Source organism: Puccinia triticina, chromosome 1A, assembly GCF_026914185.1.
Source record: "Puccinia triticina chromosome 1A, complete sequence".
Taxonomy (NCBI): Eukaryota; Fungi; Basidiomycota; class Pucciniomycetes; order Pucciniales; family Pucciniaceae; genus Puccinia; species Puccinia triticina.
The window spans coordinates 5,530,900-5,551,972 of record NC_070558.1 but is presented as its reverse complement, the minus strand read 5'-3'; the positions used below and the strand labels follow the sequence as shown (position 1 = coordinate 5,551,972).

Below are 21,073 nucleotides of genomic sequence, written 5' to 3'. Positions count from 1 at the left end.
AACCCAGCGCTTGGTTGGCCCGTCCCTGCCCCCTCCACATGGGCAGAGGGCAGCAGCCAATGGCCCCAGGCAGTGGATGGTAGAGTAAAGAAGGCACTCTGGTTCTAAATAGTGATTTCCCCCAGTCAACAAAAGCAGAAATTTTGGAAAATGATCCAACAATTCTTCAAAACACAGTGTATATATTGATGCCAAATGGGGCCTTGAGCTTAAATATTGACAATACATGATGGTTTAATACGTGGTTATAGGAATCAATGGAAAACAAAAGAAAAATGTAAGTGTTTCAAACCAAAAGAGTGAATGGTATATAATGTGGTGGGTGAAGACAAGATTCATTGAACTTCAATATCTCAACAGCTCTGGAATCCACTGGGATCATGGCAAACCAAGGAGTTTGAAACAGACTCGATTTAGAGATAGAAAAGGGCAAATTAGGAGAGGACGGAAAGGATCCAGGGAGCAGAGAAGATCAGATGTTACCCATAGCAAGCTCTGCATCAATTATGCCCATTATGTGTTGCCAATATGGATTCATCGCTGCATCTGCTTCCATGCTCTCATCCTCCGAGTCGGAAGCGTCTTCACGTTCTCTCTGTGAACATAGCCCTCGTCCGCTGAAACTTTCCGCTTCCATGTCCCCTACAAAGACCCATCGAAGTGCAAAAAATGTTTGACGATGTGAGCAATCAACTTTTTGGCAAATCCCATAATTGAAATTGTGCTCTGATTTGAGGTAAAATAAAACTCACGCGTGCGGCGGGTTCGGATTGAATAACATTCAAGATTGGGTAACAATTTTTCGTTCGATAGTATCTTGTCGAACGCAGTGAAAGAGATCTCGACACAGTTTCCCCAGGCAATTTTGATGATTGAGTCAGGCAAGCGTTCAAACAACTTGGGTGTTGCAATGGTGCCACTGAAGCACAAAGACTTGAGTTCCCTGAGTGCGAAGGGGGACTTGAAGAGGATATCTAGTAGCGCTAGGCTCGTGACTGGATCATCGGAATCAATAACATCCGGGATCGATGAGAACGGCTGTTCGTTGTGAGGCCAGTCAAGTTTCAAGGATTCTAGCTCCGGATTCGTACAGTCTTTCAGTATCCGACATATCCCGGCCCGGCCGATCCTGTAAGCCGGGCGGTTGATTTCAAGAGTCCGCATGCTGTCTCGAAAGCTTTTCACAAGCATTGAAAGCTCATACTCGTCTATATCAGGATCTTCTAAGATCATTGTTCGGAGGGCACAGTTTAACTTAGGCTCCTGGATGGTGCCAGTCTGACTCTTCTCCTCCGAGGAACTTGCGAGCTCGGCCAAGTCGACCGTCTTGAGGAAGGGCCAATGAGGGAATAATCGACCGAGCAGGTCCTCGACGTTCCATCGGAAGCTCAAGCCAGACCCGTCGCTGTTATTGTTGATGATAACAAACTCTTTGATCAGTCGCAGACTCGCGAGGGCGTCCAGGAGTGGCTCTCTACAGTCAATTGCAAAGGTAGTCCTGATTGCGACGTTTTCGAGAAACGGACAGCTCCTGATGATGTCGCAAAACACAGAGCCGCCTCCCTTCGGCACGTTGTCCATTGAACAAGGACCGATGCATCTGAGCTGTAAGGTGCGGACATGTTGGGCGAGTCTGCTAAGATGGCCCTCCTGACGTGCGTTCCGCTTGTCTGGACTGCCGATACTTGTACCCGGTATGTGGATCGATTCATCTTGTGGGGATAGACCATTGAGCGCCTGGAGGAATAAGCTCGCCCGACGTGTGCTCAGCAGAGGCACATTCTTGAAGAGTATCTCTTGGGCACATCTTCGAAAGTTACGGCTGACCAATGACAGCGGCAAAAGAGGATTGGAAGGAAGGCCTAGAGAGACAGAGCGTAGGAGGTAAATTGATTTTCAACGCATGTATTCAAGTCTACATGTGGAAACTGTTGGCGGAAAGTCCTCACCCTGCGGCCATGAGACATCTGGGCGTAGAACTGGCGTAACTCGATGGTCGCGTTCATACGTCCGAGGAGTAGGCTCACGATATTCCAGCTCGTGATGAGGTCTTACGTCTGGGTCCTCATAGTGTCCGTTGTGGTCCAGCAGATGATGGCCTTCGTTGTAGTCTTGATCAATGAGCCTGCCATCCCATGCTTCCCGAGGTCCCTCGGGAGTGTGGTCAGGTTGGAGGATATCCTCTATTATTCTGTGGATCAGCTCGGCTGGTAAATCGGTTAATTTGGCCATGGAGGTCGGTTGCGGTGCAGGCAATTGTCCCTTGGGCCAGCTGTCCTCAAGTACCGTGTTCCAGTGCCCCGCAGACGCTTTTCCTCGGTCGGCGGAACACGCACCGCACCACGCTTATGAAAAATGCCTGTCGCCTGATTCTTGGCGCGAACAGAATTTACCGAAAGCGTCCACGCGACGCTTCGTTTGCGCAGAGAGTTGCTTCGCTTGAGCGTTACTTGTCCAATGTCTTATACGGGATTGGTGGTCGAACCCCCAAAGGTACTGGTATTTTGTTCACATGTTACATTTACAAAATTTGATCGTAACCAGTCAAAAACCCCTCTTGCATTGTCAGGAGTATAATCTTTTTACTTCGACGCCTGGGTTGACTTGATCAATTTGATGGATCCCAATAGATCCCAATTACCCATTTGGGATCATGTGATTCCACCAGAGGTTTTGAGACAGATTCTCCCGAGACCATGAGAACCATTCTGATTCCACAGCTTAAATGTACGGCACATCTATATGTTGGACTGATCTGTGAGCCATCTAAGCCAAGCCGGAAGTGGGGAGGCTCCCGCGGCAATTCCGCATCCAAGTCCAGCCGGCAGGAGACAGGGAACATTGACCCCTTGGATTTAAGAACTGGTAGGAGCTAGCAACCGCGTCCTATGCCGTCTTCGCCGCATCGCGGTGAGAGCGCCGAAGGAGCAGCGGAGGGGCCTGGAGGCCGAGCCCGCGGGTTGCGGCCGGCAGTCAGCGCGGGGGTGGTGCGCGCCCCGCACCCCGATAGGGACTGACCACCACTCGGCCTGGTCTGAAGATACATGCACAACCACAGTGCCAGTGCCAATCTACACATTTCTCCACTTCGCCCTCCAGGATGACCAACCCAGGCCTACCGAATGACGACGATGCAGTGATGATCGACTTGAAGCCAATCTCGGCACCGGAAACCGGACCGAGCAGCAGCAGTAACACTAATGGCCAGAATCAAGGCTTGCTGGATTTCGGCCCAGTCAAAGAACAAGGCTCTTCGAAGGGACTCACTCAGACTGCCAAGGTGAATGCAACTCTTCTAAACAATCAACGCATTAATGACACACAACAAACTGCAGAGATTTACCATGTGCCTGTGTTGTTTGTTGCTTTCAGGTCACCATTTCTCCTCAACGTCTGACGCCGCTGAAGAAATCCTGGCCACAGATCTACACACCACTAGTTGAAGAGCTAGGCTTGATGGTACGAATGAACGTGGGCTCGCGACGGGTGGAGTTGAAAAGCTCCAAGCACACTCTTTCGCCGGCCTCATCGACGATCACCAAGGCTGTCAACTTCCTCCAATGTTTCAATCTCGGATTCGCCGTCGAAGATGCCCTGGCTCTCCTCAGACTCGAAGAAATATACATTGAATCCTTCGAAATCAAGGATGTCAAAGCCTTGACCGGTGATCATCTTAGTCGTGCTATTGGCCGCATCGCCGGTAAAGACGGTCGTACTCGCTTCACCATCGAAAATGCCAGTCGGACAAGAATCGTACTGGCGGACACGTAAGAGCCCACCCTTCCTCTTCTTCTAATCTTTCCTCGCATCACATTATCTACTCACTGAATTTAGTGGTTCCTTACTGTGACATAATTCCGAAAAAAATAGCAAAATCCACATTCTGGGATCCTTTGCTGCTATTAGGATCGCTCGGGACGCTGTCTGTGCCCTGATCCTCGGCTCACCGCCTGGAAAAGGTTTGCATTTCTTTTCTCACTGTCCAATTCAAGCGTAGCCATCAGCAAAAACTCTCCCAATCATTGCATTCATCGTCGCTCATTTCTAATTAATCTTGGTCACACTTTCTTTTAGTTTATCACGGATTACGGACTGTTGCTGCCCGACAACGCGAACGGTTTTAGGTTATTTACTTGACCCCATAACTCCTGTCAACGATGGGCAGTTACGCCACCAGTATCGGTAGTGTAACGGTGGTGTAGCGATTTTTGCGCCGTTACCGGTAAATCCAACCGTTACTTATGTTTGCTACAATAGCTGCTTTTTCTTTTTGTGCGTTACAATACTGCGACAAGGCGGGTTTTTTCTTATTTGTTACGATACTGATCCTAAAAAAAGGCAGCCGCCTCCATGACTAGTACCGGAAAAGAAGTGTAGTGCCCTGACGCCCAATTCCAGACCTTGGGGCACAGGAGATGGCTTCCAGCTGGCGAAATAAAATGTCATTTGCACGAGAAAAAAACTTCGCATAGAGAGTCCGAGCCATTAATGAAGTGTATCACTCCCAACCGACCGGATGAGAGCTGGCTGGCGATTAAAGAACCTCTCGCAGCTATTGCTCACTAGAGCAGCAACAGTGAATTGGCCTTATCTGGAGCTGTGTGATCTGCGCGGCGGGGGAGTTTTGGTGGAGATAGGGTTTGCATGGCTGGTAGCGAAACCAGTCTTGTGTGATGCGCCCTGGTTGTGAGGACTCCTTGTGCATTCGAGTTCATCCAAGCTCATGCAAGTCCAAGCTTTCTTCAAATCACAATACATAGGCCTAGTTAAGAGATAAAAACACGTTTTACATTTGCATCCCTGTTTGCCTAATCCTTGGACCCGGCTAAAAGCCAGGAGAAGCATCCCATGAAACCAGGTGGCGGTTTTATAGAAAAGATCTGGCTCGCCCGAGCTCAAGTCCTGGCCAACGACCCTTCGACCCCATGTGGCTTCCTCCCTATTCCCTCGTTTTCCTCTCGATTGGCCAGCTCATGACGGACACCTACGCCGTCCTGTACTACGCCCCCGCATCAAGACTTTGGCGTCCGGAGAGCCACGCGCCGGTCAAATATCTGGCTGGCGCCACTACGGGCTCATGTATGTTCTTACTGTTCAAATCTTCACAGGATTCTCCTTCCACTTACTTGATCACATTTCTCTACTGTCCCCAAGTCCTGACCTTGCCCCATGAACAAGCAATTGCCGCTTTCAAAACTGAGTCCGCTACTCTTATCACCCTCTCTCAAAAAAAAAAGAAGGAACCTTCAGATCTCCTCCTTTACTCTGTCCTCGAAAAAACCGCATACAAACATCTGTACCAAGTGGTAAACTACCTTCTGCTCCACCAATCCATGTCTCCGGAACATCTAGAGCAATGGTGCCGAGCACTCGCCAATGCAGCAATTGAGCGCAATGGGGGAGCCGGGCCGGCTTCTGATTCAATAGCCTTTGCTTTTTACACTCTTCAGCTCAGACACCGTCGCAATGCCCATCTCACGGAGGCATTGCGTTGCATGGTGAGTCGCATTCTGCCACAGCCATCCGGTCTCTTGTCTGGCTGGAGTACATGGGCCCGATGGTCGCACGGTGTGTTTTTTTACAACCAAATTTATATTTCGTTCTGGCTGGCATTTAGTCACTAAAGTCTTATTTCGAAAAAAAAAACACTCTCAGAACTCCGTCGCCCTTATCTCGGTTTCACTCCTGGATTTGGTGAGTCATCCAGAATACACATCTGAGAACAAAGCAGAACTGGCGTTGCAATTCTAATCATGTTCTATAATGTCCTGGTTATTGCTCAGTTTCATGGGAAAACCATCTCAAGGAGGTGTCAATGGACGAACCGAGATTAAAACCTCTAGGAAAAGCTATCCATGAAAACGACACGGGCTACATTACCAAAAACCTGAAAAAGATCATCGGAGAAATCTTCTCGATCGAGCCAGCGAATGACCTATCGGCTGAAACTAGAGTAGCCTCACTAGCTGTACTCTTTCATTTGCTGAAGAATTCAGATGAGGCCATCAAGAAAGAAGCCGCTCAACTGATGAAGTCACTCCTCAAAAAAAGAAAACACTTCTTATTCAGTCATGAACGTGCACTACTGGGAAAGTCGTTAACATCTCTCGGATACTCCAGCCCAATAGATGTACCAGAGAAGAAGGTCAAGAAAGCTGCGGTTTATTCCTTGCGCGACTGAGGGCGCAGAGCTATAAAAAAATTAGAGAAAGCTCTGCAAAACGGTGCTTGCTGCCCCATAAAACTTTAATCCTTGTAATTTCAGTCTTTCCCTCACTCATCCCTCAAATCCTTCCCTTTTTCTGCTTTGTATCCCTTGATATTGCTCCTTTTCAAACTTATAGCAATGGTGGGCTGATACACTAACTGTATTGTTAGTGTAGTGTATTGGTAGTTTTTTCCACTGCACTACACACATAATACTGTTATCCTTGATTTTCTGTCAATAACAATACATATTTTTGATGTTATTCTTTTTGGCTGTTATTATATTGTTAGTGTAGCTGAAATATGTCAGTTTAACAACAATAACCAAATCCTTTTCTTTGATTGTTATCTGTTGTTATTCCTGATAACAAATACAATAACTGTTAGTTTATCTCTGCAATTAATGATAAAATTACTTTCAGTGTATTGATATTTCTGGTAGTCAAGTTGGTTTTGAGTTGCAAAAAAATAAATGTAGGTCATAATGTTTTGAGAATCATTTTCTAGAGGCCAAAAACCATGAAATAACAGATACTGTAGTACAGAAGATTTTTATCCTAACTCTGATACACTAACTTTCAGTGGAATCTTGGTTATCCAAAAGAAATACACTACCTGTTAGACTAGTGTATTTTGAGTGTATCCTGGATAACAATACCCAAGATCTTCAATGAGAAACTTTGGATACACTAACTGTTAGTGTATTGGGCTGTAATTGGGGATAACAATACCCCATTTGTCTCGCCAAATAACCATGGATACACTTGTCAACCTTAAAGACTTTAAAAAAGTCCAAAAGGTTTCAAACAGAACATAAATGTTTAATACAAAGCAAAGAAGAAGCAAAGAAGCGCTAGTGCTAGTACCGCGGGAGTAGATAATGAATAATGTGTGAAAATGATTAATATGTAAAACATGTTAGATTGAGTGCAAGCGCTACAACTAAGCAAAGCGCTGAGCACTCCAATAGAATAAAGCAAGGGTCAGCCTCAATGCACTCCAAACTTTTACTTCATGCACTCCACATTTTTGGCTTTGGGGGGCCAGCACTCCAAAAAAGTTGGAGTGCCTTGATTTTGTACTCCCAAAACATCGAGTCCCCAGATGAGCACTCCATGTTTATTGGAGTACACAACTGGGTACTCCAAAATTTACCAAAATAGGGGAGTGCAGCTAGATGCACTCCAAAAAAAATGGAGTGCAAGCTCAAGCACTCCACCTTTTCAGTGAAGGATTTTGGCTTTGCACTCCAGCTGGCAAATACCAAATGGAGTGCATTGGGGTGCACTCCAAGTCTCCTTTTTTTTGGAGTGCCCACAGCAATCACACCTCTCAATGACCGGTCTGGACTGGTCATTGAGGGGACTCACAGGACCGGTCATCCAGAGGACTCATACCTCTTGATGACCGGCGCGGACCGGTCATCAGTCACACCTCTTGATGACCAGTGTGTACCGGTCAACAAGGGTAGGTGCTACTCTCAATGAACGGTCTTTACCGGTCATCGAGGGGACTCCCACCTCTTGATGACCGGCGCGGACCGGTCATCAGTCACACCTCCCAATGACCGGCACAGACCGGTCATTGAGAGGACTCACACCTCTTGATGACCGGTGGTGACCAGTAATTGAGAGGACTCACACCTCTTGATGATTGGTCTGACCGGTCATTGAGAGGACTCACACCTCTTGATGATCGGTCAGACCGGTCATTGAGGGGACTCGCACCTCTTGATGACCGGTCATCACCAGTCATTGAGGTGAGTCACATTTGTTGATGACCAGTCAGACCGGTCATCAAGGGTAATAACACCTCTTGATGGCCGGTGTGTACCAGTCATCAAGGGGAGGTGCTACTCTTGATGACCAGTCAGACCGGTCATCAAGGGTAATAACACCTCTTGATGACCGGTGTGTACCAGTCATCAAGGGGAGGTGCTACTCTTGATGACCGGTCATTGAGAGGAGATGTTACTCCCCTTGATGACCGGCACAGACTGGTCATTGAGAGATGTGACTCAGCTCAATGAACGGTCATCACCGGTCATCGAGTGTTATTACCCTTGATGACCGGTCTGACCAGTCATCGAGAGGTGTGAGCTGGTGTGAGTCCTCTCAATGACCGGTCTGTGCCAGTCATCGGGAGGTGTGAGTCCTCTCGATGACTGGTCATCACTGGTCATTGAGAGGTGTGAGTCCCCTCAATGACTGGTCTGTGCCGGTCATCAAGAGTAGCACCTCCCCTCAATGACTGGTACACACCGTTCATCCAGAGGAGGTGTTATTCCCCTTGATGACCAGTCTGACTGGTCATCAACAAATGTGACTCACCTCGAGGACCGGTGATGACCGGTCATCAAGAGGTGTTATTACCCTCAATGACCGGTGATGACCGGTCATTGAGAGGAGGTGTTATTAGCCTCAATGACCGGTGTGACCGATCATCAAGGTGTGAGTCCCCTTGATGACCAGTCTGTGCCGGTCATCGGGAGGTGTGACCGGTCCGCGCCGGTCATCAAGAGGTGTGAGTCCCCTCGGTGACCGGCACAGACCAGTCATCAAGAGGAGATGTTACTCCCCTCAAAGACCGGCACAGACCGGTCATCAAGAGGTGTGATTTCCCTCAATGACCGGCGGTCCGGTACAGACCAGTCATTGAGAGGAGATGTTAACCCGCTCAATGCCGGTTTGTACCGGTCATGGATATCAGGAGGATCAAGTGGGGTGTGTTTGTACATAGCCCGGTTGAAGTTGTAGGCACTCCAGCTCTGGCTGGAGTGCACAGTACTGCACTCCCCTTTTGAGGAGGAGAAATATCAGGAATGGAGTGCTGGGGGAATGCACTCCAATCTGATGGAGTGAGACTCATGGGCACTCATTACATTTCCTGGCCACTGGAGCTCTTTGTGGTGCACTCCAAAGAGTCTTGAGTCCCTGGTTCTGCACTCCAATCACCAGGGAGGGATATGTGGCACTCTCTAGGGAGTGCCAAACCGTATGTTTCTTTGGTAACACTAGCTGATGTCATATGTGTGAGCATGCAAGGAGCAGGCTTCAAGGAGTTTGATCTTATTTGCAACTAAGACTGATCTTTGATCCAATCAAGGGTGTGCAAACTTTTAATTCAGTGGAGGGTACCTTCACTTGATGCCTGGTACACCCTGGAGTTTTACACTTACTGGTGTGTATCAGCCATCAAGATGAGACACTCTCCACTCAATGACCTGGTTGTACAGCAATTGAGTGGAGATACCCTTCATGTGATGAATGTAGGACAACTATTGAGTGGAGGGTGTGTCCAATTCATGGCCATATGTAGATTGCCAGCCATCAAGTGGAGACATCCTCCCCTAAATGATCCAGGTTTTATGGTCATTGAGCTGAAGGATTCTCCAATCAGTGACTGGTGTGTACCTGCCATTGAGCAGAGGGGTTCTCCATTTGGTAACTGGTGTGTATAGGCCATCAAGTGGAGACACCATCCACTTGAGTACAGGTCACTGTGCTGGGAAAAAGCCAGTTTGATGACTAGTAATACATATTGTTCACTGAGACGGACCTTTCCTAGCTTCAAGTACCAGTATGTACTGGACATTGCGCTGGGAAAGTACTGGCGCAATGAAAATTACATACTGACCATTCAGCTCTTCTTTTGCAAGCTGGGTGGCCAACATATATGGCCTCCCAAGCTTGGAAAGGCCCGATCAATGATCAGCATGTGCTGGTAATCCGGCTAGGGCTTCCTTTTCTTGATGACCAGTGTGCACTGGTCATTGTATTTGAGTTTGGAGAGGCCGCGGGTAGATGACCAGGGCATTATGGCTGTCAAGCGCGGCCTCTTCCAACTCAATGACCAGCTTATGCTGGCCATTGAGTCGGAGAAGCCCTAGCCTGATGACCAGCACATGCTGGTCATCGGGCCAGCCCTTCCGAGCTCGGTGGGCACTATATACTGGCCACCCAGATTGCAAAAGTGCATCTGGATGGTCAGTATGTGCTGGACTGTTCTTTTGGTGGGGGCTTTAGCAGCTCGACAAAAGCGCATGTTGTTCGTTGAGTCTGTGTACATGATCATCACTGCAGCAATCAACTGCTCGGACAGTCATGTCCGAGCAGTTCTTGGACAGATGTCGTCCGACTACTTCAGCAATCTATTGGGTCTTTATTTTGGAAGTCTTGGACGAACTCGGTCCGAAAACTACTCGGGCAAGACTGTCCGAGTAGTAAGTTGGGCAGTTCAGCCACTTGCAAATGTCTCCCCTCATGTTCGGCCAAACATGGGGGTGGACATCGCAAACAAAACAAAACCCCCCGGGGACACACGGGGAGACCGAGCTGATCCCTGTTTCCCCCCTGCAGCCGTAGTTGACTTGTGCCCAGCTTGAAAATTCCTGCACACAAGTTTTTATTATTATTTTCATTGCATATGCATGAAACTCCTGCCAATCCAGTTATGGTGTTCAAAGTTGGTTTGCATATTTTTATGCATGCATAAATCATAAAATCATAAAAATATTTTGGTGAGGAAATTTTGTATTACATAATCAGACAGTCATATCCCCTGCAAAAAAGATTTTATGATTTTATGATTTATGCATGCATAAAATTATGCAAACCAACTTTGAACACCATAAATGCAAATGACTTTGATTGGTTTGGAAACAGCATGTCCATAATGCATCAGCATTATTCAACACCTGGTGCTGCTTAAGGATTGTTTGGATGCACCATTATACATCATAAATGGGTGAATTTATGATGTGACCCCAGGGGGCTTTAAAAATTTGGTGGCAATGTGGGGTAAAATTTAGTTTGTGCGTCATAAATTTGCACTATTTATGATGTATACCAGTGCATCCAAACAGGGTCTAAGTACCATTTGATAAGAAAAATCAACATGATGTTGTTGCACAATACACATGGACACAATTATAGATATGATGAAGGAATGCTAACTGTAGGGAAAAAATGATGGGAACGGTCAGGGAAAAGATTTGAAGATGATAAAACTACAAGTAAAAAAGGTGTGACTTATGCTGGGATGTCCATGGGCATTTCAGAATTGACTTCTCACCTCAGATTTCTCAGACCAGGTTTTCAGTTCTTTCCCTTGCTACTTGCAGGATCACTGAAATATTTATGCACCTGTTGATATCTACCAATCTAGCTGCCATTGCCTATAGAAGATTGGTTATTCTTGCCTCTAGCCTATGCATTTTTCAGTCAGGTGGAGGTAAACTGATGAAAATTGTGTAATGTGTATTCAAGTATGTCAGCTGCATGGATTGGTACCAAATGAACAGCAGATGGCACTTCAAACTTCACCCTTCTTAAATGTTTCAAAATTCATTCCTTGGTAAAATGGTAGGCAGAACTGGCTCCAGTAGCTTTCACATTTTGTATTGCAGGGAGGAAAATGGCAGGTTACACCAGTTTTCCCAGCTTTGGCACTGCTTGCTATTTAAAGAATAAAAATTTGATTTCAAACCAATCTCCTCCCAATTTAATATGGGTATAGCCATGGTATAAATAGGCCACAATGATTCATCTACCATTTGGCTTAGCCTTTGCGTTTGCTACATTTCCAAAGTCTGCTTCATTATATGATCTTATGTGTTTTTCTAATGAAAAAAAAAACTCAGCTCTGCAAAAAATTCCTTGTCACTTGGTCAAGGATACTTGTATTTTGCCAAAACATGTTGTAAATTGAAGTTCACATCCAGAATTGTGGCCATGATGAACCAAACGGATGATTTCAACACAGATATTTTCATGTGTTGAAATTGAGTCACAGATTATTCCACAACAACTTCACCTATGGTTACCCTTGCATTGGCAAAATAAATAAACAAAGAGTTGCAGTTGACATTGAACTCACATCAGACCATTTGAATGATAAACATACAGTCTGGCACTCTCTAGAGAGTGCCACAAATCCCCCCCTGGTGAATTGACTTGGAGTACTCTAGTCTGTACTCCAACAATCATTGGAGTGCACACTCCATACACTCACTTTTGGAGTTCTTTTGGGATTTTTTTGGAGTGCATTTAGGCTTACCCTAAAACAAACAAAAACAATACAAACAAGAAAGACTGAGCTGCAGTCCAAATAGAGTCCACCCAGGAGCAAATGTTAGGCAAGATGAGGACATCCATTAAGCATGATTCAGCTAGTAAAGAGATGGCTTCCTGTGATTGAGAGAAGGAAGCCGCTCTCTAGAGCTAACCAGAACACCTGAAAATTCACTAAATAAATCCTCACTTGATCTCAACATTACTGTTACATTTTTACTGGCTTGTGGTGGAACACAACCTAGTAACGGTCTAACCTTAGTATCATAGAATCACAGTAAGATTTCCTTAGAAAAGTTTCCATTTAGGATTACTCCAGCTGACTGATTAAAACGTATCACTGAATAGTAACTCACCAAAATCATAAGCGTTTGAGGACCTTACTAAATCATCCGTGGATTACACAATTAGTTGTAAGTCACTGTCATTGACTAACTCATAGGTAGATCATTGAAATCCATTTCGAATCCCTTTAATTTCTTTATACCACTTTCTACTCTTCATTGATATTGAATATCAAATCTCTGGGTTTAATAGTAATAACCTGTCATGCTCTCTAGACAACTACAGTCGCGCGCGGCATTCTACTGTACAGAGCTGCCCGCAAAACTTGTTGGGCTACGCGGGGGAAAACCCTGACTGGGTCAAGGGTCCAGCACTCTAAAAGAGTACATTTTTGGAGTCTACAGAGTGTGTAGATTCCAAATCTAAAGTGGCAACCAATTTGGTCCATCCAATTTTCATTTTTTTTTGTTCACAGCCATATTTTGGGACCCACCTCCAAATACAGGCATAAGTACATATGTATGGGGTCCTAAACCCATACTTATGCCTCCTGGTTGGGCACTAAGCCCACACATGAAGGCAGAAACTGTCATGCAGTGCTTTCAGGAGTGCCTGGTGGGTCTAAACCATAGCTGGGACACCATACCATGTCCCAGCTGCCCAAAAATATGTGAAAAAACTGTATTTTTTCCAGGTTTTGGGCCCCAACATTTGGGACCGACCCAAAACCTTGTACAGTGGAATGCTGCACGCAACTGTACAAACTATCACAATCTGAAACATATCTCAATCGCTCCTTTGATACCTTTTATCAAAGAGGCCAGGTTTACCGGCTAATTCAGTCTTCATAGACTAGTACTATACCGCTATAATAGCGTGGAAATAAATAAACGTGAATTATATGTTATACTTCCTTTCTATTCCGCTCTTATACATTGTAACTAGCTTTTTAAAGTAATTCATATCTAGAATTATCTTTCAATCTTGTCCAACTTGCTCTCCACGAGAGAGCGCCAGTTGACAATTGGCCTGTAGCGTAGTGTAGTGGCCCATTGTTGCTTATAGCCTGTTATCATTCTCAATATGCATGTCTAATCAACAACCCTATAATCTATAGAACCCGTGTTTTGTTCTAGTTACTTATATCTCCTTGTGCACTTTCATCTTTGTAGGTAATCTTATCATATTCAATATTAATTATGTACAATCAACCACAAGTTGACCATCTTGTAACTAGACCATTTACCAATTTAATCACACCCATTGGTTCTCTCCCTCATTGCCTTGCCACCGTTGGGCCACACGCAGCGTGTCATGGGAGCAACACTGAAACGGCTGCAGTACAAAGTAGTGGCAAAGGGGGTATCAAAGTGATTTTTATTGATGAAGCATTGTAACAAGGGAAATTCATGTCCAGACCCAGCCCAAGAGCTGCCGCACGGGTTGCCCATGGGCTGACCCGGCCCAATTCTCAACCGACGGGTAGGGTCTGGGCATGATGATTCTTGATTTGGCTATAGCCATTGGGCGTGGCCCGGAATGGAGCGAAATGCTTGGGTATGTACCCCGCAAGTTACAGTGTTAATTATGACATACATGTATCTGAATATGAATGGAATAGCAATATTCTGGATGTGCAATCCTATAACAACCTAAGCAAATCCTAATCCTCTTGTGTAGTTAGTTAAAAAAAAGAGAAGAAACCCAAAAATAAAGATGGAAGAGCCTGATTGTGAGATCCATCAATCATCGCCTTCCTCGAATTGGCTCCCATCGTCGTCGCCGTCATCGTCCTCAGAACTGAGGTCTTTCAGCTTGTAACTTTTAGGACGAGCCTTGGTGGCCCTGTGATGTGAACAGATGATGTTGATGAGTGAGAGGGGATGGGTAAGAGTTGGATTGGAAGTGAGCACGAGGAACAGATCATCAGTACGAGTCTGGACACCGGCACAATCACAGGAGAAAGGAAAGGGAGGGGGAGGTCAACTTACCTAGCCGGGCGACGGATCGGAGCATCCACCTCGTCATCATCATCGTCCCCATCGTCGTCCTTCGGAGCAGGCTTACTACTGGATGGCTTCTTAGAAGCGGCAGTCGAGGCGCCAGACACGACTCTTTTCTTGGCGGCCGGGGCGGCTTTCTTCGTCGGCTTAGCGATGACCATCGAGTCATCCTCCTCACCCTCGCTCTGCTCCTCCATATCAACGTCCTCATCGTCGTCCTTCCGAGCAGCTTTACTACCGGATGGCTTCTTAGGGGCAGCGGTTGAGGCGCCGGAGCCGGCTCCTTTTTTGGAGGCCGGGGCGGCTTTCTTCTTCGGCTTAGCAATGACCATCGAGTCATCCTCCTCATCCTCGTTCTGCTCCTCCATATCAACGTCCTCATCATCGTCCTTCCGAGCAGCTTTACTACTGGACGATTTCTTAGAAGCGGCAGTCGAGGCGCCAGACACAACTCTTTTCTTGGCGGCCGGGGCGGCTTTCTTCTTCGGTTTAGCAATGACCACCGAGTCGTCATCGTCATCGTCATCGTCGTCCTCGTCATCGTCGTCATTTAAAGCAAGTTTGCGGATGTCTGAATCACTACTGCCATCATCATCTGAGATCTTTTTGCCTCGCTTCTTCGGGTTTGTCGGTTTGGCTTTTGTGGCCTTCGCGCTAGACGCTGGCTTTGACGGGTTGAGCTTCTTGGTGGTGGTCGTCTTCGAGGCCGGCTGCTTCTTTGGCTTGTCTTCTTCCTCGTCTTCTTTGCTCCCTTGACTGGCGTTGGCTGCCGATTTGACTGGCTTAGTAACCTTGGACTTGACTTTGATTTCGAAATCGTCTTCACTATCGTCGTCTGATTTGATAGGTGCCTAAGTCAATAAACAGATTAGTTAGTCTTAATGGCTGATCCTACATACGGTGTGGATTAAGCCCGAGAAAAAACCCCATACCGCTTTCTTCTTCTTGGCCGGAGCCTTGGGAGCTTGCTTTTCATCATCGCTCAGCTCAGACGCATCCCGTTTGACTTTTTTGGACGCCGCCGTGGTTTTACCAGATCCACTGGGCTTGCTGGCTTTGGAATCTTCAGTTGACTCGGGCTTGGGTTCAGCGGCCGAAGCAGAAGTTCCGACGGCAGGCTTGAAGTTTAGCTTGGATTGAGTTCCCGCTTTCGGTTTGGCCGGTTTCTTATCGATACTTGGCTTGTAAATCTCTTCTCCATCGCTATCAAGTTCAGCTTTAGCCTATGGAATCGGAATGGTTATGAAAGTAGATCACCGCTTGTCAGAAACTCTCGAGTTTAGTTGTTCCAGGTCATTGAAAGATACGAACTGCTGGTTTCTTCCCTTTGCCCTTGGCTGCGGCAGAGGGTTTGAATCCAAGGGGTTTCACTTTCTTGACACTTGCTCGACGGGAATCAACATCAGAAGTCATGATGCGCTACAAATTAAAATGATAACCGAGTTAACCTTCAAGCCAAAGTCAATTAGCCAAGAGGAGTATATTTTTTTCGACTGACCCTCCACTCTTGCTCAAAAGTATCTAGATCGGCATGCCATAAGTCTTTTGCAGTTTTCTCGAGCAAGATCTGCAATTCCTTCTCCTTGTCGTCTCGTTCTGCCAAGAGCTTGGCGACTTGCTCGGCCGTCAGACGAGAGATGGCTGTTTGTTTTTTTATTGCAGAGGGATACCAAAATGAGCAACCAGAAAGATAAGAGGGAGCCGATGGAAATATCGACGAACCCATTCCCAAGAGATAATCAAAATCACCCGCGGTGCCTGCCGCACCGACATCAGCAACTTCTTCTTCGGCGCCCTCTTCATCTGCTTGGTCGGGATCCCCAGCCGTCTTGACTTTGGGCTTCATGGGGAACGGCCGGAACTCCAGCTTTCGTAATTCAGCTACGATATCAGCTTTCTTTCGGTTGTTGACAATAAGCTTCTTTTCGATAATCATCAGCACAAATCTCGCTTGATTCGACAGTCTTTCGTACGTCAGTGTAAGATCATTGACGAGATATTCCTAGATTGTGGGTAAGATTGAAAAGGGTGTAGGGGAACCGTCAGATATAGGACAACCATCGCTCTCTGTGATAAAAAAGAACAATTACTTTTCGCTTTTGGTAACAAGCCAATCGGACATCGAAGAAGTCGTCCAAGATTTGTTCAGGGGTGGCGTATTTCTTGATCTTCCCAAGTGGATCAAAGCAGACCATATTGTTGATCGATAGACTGCCCGATAGCTTGAACACTTTCTCGGCGCCTTCTTTCTTAATAGCTTCTTTTCCTTTCTCAGTTAATGAGATGATGAAATGCACCGTTGTCTCGGTGTGGTATTCCCGATAATCCTGAACCAAAATCACCAAGAAAAGATCGGCCACATGAGTAGATTGGACATTGAGCGCCGTGACCACCGAATAAAAGCACAAACCTTGACCAATGCAGGAATCTTCTCAGTCGAATTGATCCATGCTTCGATCTGTTCTTTGTAAGATTGATTCCAAACGCGGATGGGCAGCTCGGTAATTTCGAGAGTATCCTCATCAGGCTGGTCCCATTCACCCAGGACCTTATATTTACCGGGAGCTTCTGGGAGGATTTGGCCAGTGAAACCCCTGAACCATGGGTCCATGGGTTCCATCGGTTCGTCCGCCAGGCGACGGCGTAAGTTATTGACGATGTCGACTGGATTGTAATTCGGAATATCTGAGCTCCATCCGGTTCCGATCCCGCTGGAACCGTTGACGAGGACCATGGGCAGGACGGGGATGTACCATTCGGGCTCGATTTGTGTTCCATCGTCCGTCAGGTAAGTCAGAATATTGTCATCGGAGGGCGGGAAGATGACTCGAGTGATTTTCTCCACGTTGGTAAAAATATACCTTGCAGAGGCCGCATCTTTACCACCTGAGGCACGGGTACCGAATTGTCCGTTTGGCGAAAGGACATTTATGTTGTTACTTCCGACAAAGTTTTGAGCCAGACCGACGATCGTCTGGGTTAAGCTTGCTTCTCCGTGATGGTATGCCGAATGTTCTGAACAGTAACCTCCCAACTGCGCAACCTTGATTTCTGCCTTCAGTTTTCGCTTGAAGCATGCGAACAATACTTTCCTCTGTCCAGGCTTGAATCCATCTACCATCGATGGGATCGAACGAATGTTATCGGCCATCGAAAACAAAATAAGCTCTTTGTTGATGAATTCCGAGTAGGTAATTTGCGAAACGTTTTGATCGAGATGGGTACCAGGCTGAGAAAAAAAAAGGACCACGTTTGCTCAGCGTTGCAAGCGTTGGAATATGTGATTGAGAACATGTACCTCGAAGCCTCTAAGCCACTCTTTCCGATCATCAGCCTTCTTCTTGTTGAATGCCATATCAATCAAGCTACGATCATTCTCTTGAGTGGGGGCGAATTTGATTCTGTGGGAGGACATCCGGCTAAAGTATTTTTTTGCGTCTTTTGCATCACTTGTACCCAATCCCTGAAAAGGAGGAATCCACATATTCTTTGAGTCATCGGCTACACTAAATCTCACAGCAAGATTGAAAAATAGCTCAACTTTGTAGTACTTGCTAGTCCAGCCGCGTCCGCCGTCGTTCTCTTCTTTCCATTTCTCGAACTCGGGCATCGTGAAGAAAGAAATCTCCTCTTTCTTTTTCGTGACCTTCACGATTGGCGTGATAAATTCGACGAGGAAGCCGGGAATTTCCAACAGAGAAGGGAAGAAATAGTCGAGAAAGTTGATGATCAAGCCTTTGATGTGGGAGCCATCGTGATCCTATAGGGGGAGAGGGGAAAGGATGAATACGTTGGGAGGAGGGATGTATCGTTGACGAGCGATTATCATGGGAGGACTGACCTGATCGGTCATGATCATCAAGCTACCGTACCGAAGCGAATCGCGGCTGGCGTATTTCTTGCCTTGCTGAAGCCCCATGATTTGTTTGATATGCTGGATTTCCGCATTCGACAAGAGTTGCGCGCCACTGGCCTCACGGACGTTGAGCAGTTTGCCCCGCAGAGGGAAGACGCCGTAGTTGTCGCGTCCGATGACGGAGAGCCCGGCAACAGCCAGGGATTTGGCTGAGTCTCCTTCAGTCAGGATCAGCGTGCAATCTGCCGCCTTTTTGGTCCCAGCATTGTTGGCATCTTCTAGCTTGACGATACCGGTGATCCGGGAACGCTTGGACCCATCGGTCTTCTTAAGCGCGGCTTCTTCTTTGAATTTAGCAAAGTCCATGACACTGTCGATCACGCCGGATTTCATGACTTTTTTTTTTGGCACCAGTCAACAAAGTCAGCCAAGATGAGAAAAACGTTGAGACAATGTCAGATTGACTGACCTTTTTTCATGAACTCGTCGGTCATCACACACTTGCTGCCGAACTTGCTCATTGACAGAGTCATGTTCTCCTTTGTCTGGCTGTCAAAAGCCGGATTTTCGATCAAACAATTGACGAAGACCCAGATGTGATTCCGGACTTGATACGGTTTGAGAGTCAGTTTGGCTTTCTTCTTGTTGACGGATTCGATGATTTTCTCGACTAGTTGCTTGACGACATGTTCCACATGAGTCCCACCCTTGGTGGTTGCGATGGAGTTACAAAACGAGACTTGTTGGAATTGTCCATCTGAGGGAGTAAACGCAATCTCCCATCGCTTGCCACATTCCTCGTATATGATCGGCGTTTTGTTTGCAGCATTGCCGGGGGATCCGGGAGCCTCGCCTTTCGTTGAGGATTTGGCGGCCTGAGGGAAGAAAAGGGGAACGTGTTTAGAGTCATTTGAAGGAGAGCAGATAAACGGCAATAGCAGAACATACTTCATTGACTCCGCTGGTATACATCTCCACGTATTTCTTGAATCCCGGGAGCTTGATTCTCTCGTCGTTCAACCAGACTTTCACGTTCCTCAGAGTCCCGGCCATATCGTAAACACGCTTACTTATTAGGGCCTCCATATCTCCTGCAAGCCCATTTTCAGCCGGTAGATTGAATTTGACGAGGTCGGGCTTGAACGAGATCTTGGTATATTCTTCTCCCTTCTTATTTTCAGTGATCTTCGGCTTCTCTTTGACCGACATGTTGCTGCAATCAAGGCGTGCAGTGAGTTTGAGCGCTCAATCGACGCGCGACAGAAGGAGTAGCTTACTTTTTAAAAACCTGCTTGTACTTTTTCGCAGTTTGTTTGTCGGCAGCTTCCACAACAAACTCAGTCGAATAAATGTTCGCAAGCTCTACACAACACGGTTTGATAATGTGAGACTCTGATATTAGCTTTTGACGCGACCAGAACACTTACTCGCTCCATAACCATTCCTACCACCCGTTGTCTTTTTCTCGTCGTCGTCGAAGTTACTTCCAGCCAGAAGATGTCCAAAAATAAGCTCAGGTATGTAAATCTTTTCAGTCTCGTGGATCTGAAGTACAACGCCGTTCAGTTTTAGCTATGTCGAATTTCGTCAAGTAGTGGACGCGGAGTTTTTACCTCAATGGGAATCCCTTTTCCATTATTCATAACAGAGATGATGTTCTTCTCGCAGTCAATAGTTACTTTGAGGGTATCCATGCTATCGTCACGTTGCTATGAGAGACAGGGGATCATGACGGTCACCAGGTTTGAAGCTGAGAGACGAGAGAAGTGGGCCGCCAGCTTGTTTGCGAGCGCGTACCTTGTTATCAGCTGCGTTGACCAGGATTTCGTCGACGATCTTGTAGAGTCCGGGCACGAAGGAGATCTCCTTGTTGACCATCATTTTCTTCTCTTTATCGAAAATCCACATGAACTGTCGAATGGGCTCGACGCTCCCGATATACGTGTCGGGCCTCTTGAGGACATGTTCCAATTGAGATAACTAGAAAACAAAGGAAAGGGTGAGCAAGCTCTCCCAGCGATTCGGAGATGAGGATGGCGGGCACCTTTTGGTATGTTTCGCTAGCGGTCTTGGTCTTGGGTTTGGCAGCGGCTTTGATCTTGGGAAGGTCGGTCAGTTCGTCGGAGGACATCCTGCGGAGAGCCCGGGATGGAAAGCGATGGAGTCCTTGGATGCGCCACCGACGCGACAGGCCAAGCTTCAACATCGGACCCCGCCCTCACTGGATCCCCACCGGGGGAGTGTCATTCGCGCGACCGTCTCGCTCCCCGAGCGGCCCCGAGCCGAAACCGGCGCCTCCACCACCCCGGGTGACGTTACACCGCAGCACGTCCGGTCCCGGAAGCGGGAAGACGGCCTGCTCCAGAGACGGAGCCCCTTCATCCCAAGGACGGCTGGAGCTGAGGTCCGCCGGCGGCCACGCCCATCCGTCTGGCGACACGAAGTCATGCCTGCTGGGCGTGAGCGCGCATGTACACCAGCGTCGTCATGAAGCAAAATAAGCCGCTGATGTGGCAGGCTCCATGGGCAAACGATGGGGCCCCAGAGCGCGATGAATGAATGGGCCAAGCGGCAGCGCAGGTCCTGTGCAAACACACGGCTGACAGCGCTTGGCCATCTCTGTTTCTGCCCGAGCCGCCCCCTTGAATGGG

General features: G+C 47.1%; 5 protein-coding genes across 5 annotated transcripts; 3 read left to right on the top strand and 2 right to left on the bottom strand.

Annotated features, from left to right (window-relative positions):
* Positions 1-472: 472 nt before the first annotated feature.
* PtA15_1A624 (uncharacterized protein) lies at positions 473-2,232 on the bottom strand (the record flags this gene model as incomplete). Its single annotated transcript, XM_053165671.1, has 3 exons — positions 473-642; positions 753-1,862; positions 1,950-2,232. 3 exons carry the CDS (start codon positions 2,230-2,232, stop codon positions 473-475), a joined length of 1,563 nt encoding a protein of 520 aa, XP_053016839.1.
* An 868-nt stretch (positions 2,233-3,100) lies between these two features.
* PtA15_1A623 (uncharacterized protein) lies at positions 3,101-4,124 on the top strand (the record flags this gene model as incomplete). Its single annotated transcript, XM_053165670.1, has 4 exons — positions 3,101-3,280; positions 3,373-3,767; positions 3,871-3,959; positions 4,075-4,124. The coding sequence occupies 4 exons, from the start codon at positions 3,101-3,103 to the stop codon at positions 4,122-4,124; spliced, it is 714 nt and encodes a 237-aa protein (XP_053016838.1).
* An 801-nt stretch (positions 4,125-4,925) lies between these two features.
* PtA15_1A622 (uncharacterized protein) lies at positions 4,926-6,181 on the top strand (the record flags this gene model as incomplete). The annotated part of the gene is made up of 4 exons (XM_053165669.1): positions 4,926-5,079; positions 5,155-5,568; positions 5,656-5,694; positions 5,784-6,181. 4 exons carry the CDS (start codon positions 4,926-4,928, stop codon positions 6,179-6,181), a joined length of 1,005 nt encoding a protein of 334 aa, XP_053016837.1.
* An 8,124-nt stretch (positions 6,182-14,305) lies between these two features.
* PtA15_1A621 (uncharacterized protein) lies at positions 14,306-20,553 on the bottom strand (the record flags this gene model as incomplete). Its single annotated transcript, XM_053165668.1, has 18 exons — positions 14,306-14,408; positions 14,555-15,417; positions 15,499-15,789; positions 15,878-15,985; positions 16,065-16,207; positions 16,289-16,568; positions 16,657-16,893; positions 16,977-17,795; positions 17,865-18,029; positions 18,108-18,326; positions 18,408-18,817; positions 18,892-19,297; positions 19,371-19,635; positions 19,700-19,784; positions 19,850-19,967; positions 20,036-20,131; positions 20,220-20,402; positions 20,467-20,553. The coding sequence occupies 18 exons, from the start codon at positions 20,551-20,553 to the stop codon at positions 14,306-14,308; spliced, it is 4,878 nt and encodes a 1,625-aa protein (XP_053016836.1).
* A 27-nt stretch (positions 20,554-20,580) lies between these two features.
* PtA15_1A620 (uncharacterized protein) lies at positions 20,581-20,977 on the top strand (the record flags this gene model as incomplete). Its single annotated transcript, XM_053165667.1, has 2 exons — positions 20,581-20,881; positions 20,940-20,977. The coding sequence occupies 2 exons, from the start codon at positions 20,581-20,583 to the stop codon at positions 20,975-20,977; spliced, it is 339 nt and encodes a 112-aa protein (XP_053016835.1).
* Between the last annotated feature and the right edge of the window lie 96 nt (positions 20,978-21,073).